Source organism: Aphanomyces astaci (assembly GCF_000520075.1).
Source record: "Aphanomyces astaci strain APO3 unplaced genomic scaffold supercont1.203, whole genome shotgun sequence".
Lineage (NCBI taxonomy): Eukaryota > Oomycota > Saprolegniomycetes > Saprolegniales > Verrucalvaceae > Aphanomyces > Aphanomyces astaci.
In genome coordinates, this window is record NW_009798466.1 from 24,764 (window position 1) to 27,576 (window position 2,813).

Below are 2,813 nucleotides of genomic sequence, written 5' to 3' on the forward strand. Positions count from 1 at the left end.
TCGTCGAACCACTTGACCCCTGAATTCCGCACGGCCAAATGGAACTTGTTCGGCAAGAAGTTCAAACACCAAAAGGTGGAACCTACGCGTGAAAGGTTCTGCTTGTCTGAGACGGGCGAGACCTTGAGTGATCTCTTGGGACAGTACTTCGTAGACGAGGTGTTGTCGGCTGATGCGGCCAAGACGGCCGACGAACTAGCCAAGGCCTTGGAGTCGTCCTTCTCCACTGGCATTGTCACCGCCGACTGGTTGGACAACTCGACCCGCGCCAACGCGCAAACGAAGATGTCCAAGCTTGTTCACGCGTTGGGTGGCCCGGAGAAGCCGCAGCTATACCCCACGCTAACGTTGGATTCGAAGACGTATTTGAACAACCGGTGGATGGTGTCCCAAGTGAACGTCGACACCAACTTGAAGCTGAACGGCCAACCTGTGGACAGACGCAAGTTCCGCAACCCCCCCCATGTGGTGAACGCGTACTACGGTCCCCAGACGAATCAAATTACACTCCCCGCCAGCATTTTGCAAAAACCATTCTTTGACGGCCAGTTTGACGCTGCTCAGAACTTTGGTGGCATCGGGGCGGTCATCGGACACGAAATTACCCACGGGTTCGACAACAACGGCCGCCAATACGATAGCGACGGCAACTTGAAACAGTGGTGGTCGAACGCCACCAGCACTGCGTTCAACACGAAATCCCAGTGCATTATCGACCAGTACGCCAACTTTGTCGTCAAGAGCGAAGTCAATGGCGCTGTGTTGGGCAACATCAGCGCCGAGATCTCTTTGGATGAAAACATTGCGGACAACGGGGGTCTCAAGACCAGTTTCCGCGCATACCACGAGTACTTAAAGAAGTTCCCGTCCCAGTACACGGAAGAAGCAGGCGACAAGTTGTTCTACTTGTCGTACGCCCAATCCTGGTGCTCCAAGAGCACGGATGCCTCCCTCAAAATGACTTTGAGGGGCAAGCACCCGCCCAATCGGTTCCGCGTGACAGGGGCGTTGCAAAACGACGCTGAGTTTGCCCGTGTGTTCCAATGCCCCACCGACTCGTACTTGAACCCGTCCAACAAGTGCTTGTTGTGGGAATAGGGTTGATCGATACGAAAATATGTGTAGCGTTGTGCATTCGTAAGGAAAACTAAGAAAACGATGTCTTGGTTGAAGTGTGTTGCTTTTCATGTGCGGCGCACACAAAAACTAACAGTAAAGTTAATGTATACTACTAGTAGTAAGTATGTGAGATCACCCTCGGATTCGCTTAGTGAGTGTAGTTGAACTTGAGATAAAGTCAACTACTCGACGGGTTTGGTGCGCGCAGACATCGGGTTCGTATGGTTGGGATTGCGCTTGGGGTTACCACTTCACTGTCAATAGATATTTGAAACGGAGGAATTCCCTAATGCTGTTTTGGCATGGAGTGAATAATTCAAAACGCGCAATACATAAACCGGTGCTATTAATAAGCTTACAGTTAGTATTGTCAATTCGATTCGAAACTGGAGCGTTAGAATCGAATTCTTAAAATCATGGATTCAAGAACAGCCTCAGCCAATCAAATCACGTCCAGGCGATTTTCTGCCAATCCAAACGTTTTATTTGACCTAATCCCTCCGCATTGGGTAAAACAACATATAACACAGACACCACACAAAACCGACAAAATTCGGCCCCCTGATTGGATGAACGAAAAATGATTGAATTCCAATTGGTCAGTATTTTTCCGACAATCCGATTGGACGAGGCAATTGTCGTAGCTGCAACATATCACTAACATGTACGGATCGCCTCAATGAAACGAACACGCTCCACTAAGTTTTAGGCCAATCGGATAACAGGAACACTAATTTTTGTACACGTACAGTACTAGTACGGCTTTATATTGGTTGAAATACTATCGAGCCAACATTGCACTCGAAACGGTGCTGATCAACATAAACAAAACGGCAAGTCGAACGAGTAGGGTTGCTGTTGTTATCCGAAGCAGTCAGCCGGCGCCCCGCCATGATGCATGGGGACCATCGGTGGGTTGGTGGGATCCCTGGGAAAAGTGTTTTCACGCGTGCTTTTTGGGGGTTTTACTCGTGTTATGAAAAGTGGGGGGATCACGCGTGTTTTCTCAACAACAACTTTACGGAATCGGGGGACTTGCGCGTGTAAATATTTTGACATGCATAAGCTATTTTACTTAACAATCTTGACAGCTAAGGCCCTGGTCGGGGAACTACCCTGAACGAACCCTGAACAAATTTACCCTGAACGACTTAAATTTGATTGGTTGATTTATCCGAAATCCGGTTGCATTCTGGGTTGACTTCGTTCAGGGTTGACAATTTCAACCCGAGACTCGGAGTCTCGGGTTGCGCGGCAACCCCGAATGTGGTGTGAGATAACCAATCATATTTGACCTTCGTCATTTGGCTTCACTCTCACTGTCCTTCTTGCTTTGTCGACGTCAATATGGCTAAGCAAACACAGCTCACATCTAGTGCCGCCGACACAGTCGAGCCCACGAAGGCGCGGAAATCAGCAAAGCTTCCCAAGTCCTCATCGGGTCCGATCGGTGCACGTATGACCAACACTACACCATCGAGCGCGAAGGCCAAGGCCAAGTGGTGTGAATCATCGATCGCTGCAATGTTCCGCCTCCGATACAACGACATGGGCCCTCGATTTGATGGAGTCAAGAACAACCAAATGAAGAAAGCCGCATATGATCTTCTTGCTGCGGAGCTATCCATCGAAATGGGCAGACTGTTTGAAGCATTACAAGTGCAAAATAAGGTAATGTACTTATTGTACACGAT

General features: G+C 49.0%; 2 protein-coding genes across 2 annotated transcripts in view; both read left to right on the forward strand.

Moving 5' to 3' along the window:
- H257_18706 (hypothetical protein) overlaps positions 1-1,098 on the forward strand; it is a gene marked incomplete at both ends in the record, with an annotated part of 5,141 nt that extends 4,043 nt beyond the window's left edge. The window contains one exon of the mRNA XM_009847823.1: positions 155-1,098. Coding sequence (XP_009846125.1) covers positions 155-1,098 — 944 coding nt within the window. The remainder of the gene's footprint in view (positions 1-154) is intronic.
- A 912-nt stretch (positions 1,099-2,010) lies between these two features.
- On the forward strand, positions 2,011-2,627 carry H257_18707 (hypothetical protein; the record flags this gene model as incomplete). The annotated part of the gene is made up of 2 exons (XM_009847824.1): positions 2,011-2,034; positions 2,496-2,627. 2 exons carry the CDS (start codon positions 2,011-2,013, stop codon positions 2,625-2,627), a joined length of 156 nt encoding a protein of 51 aa, XP_009846126.1.
- Between the last annotated feature and the right edge of the window lie 186 nt (positions 2,628-2,813).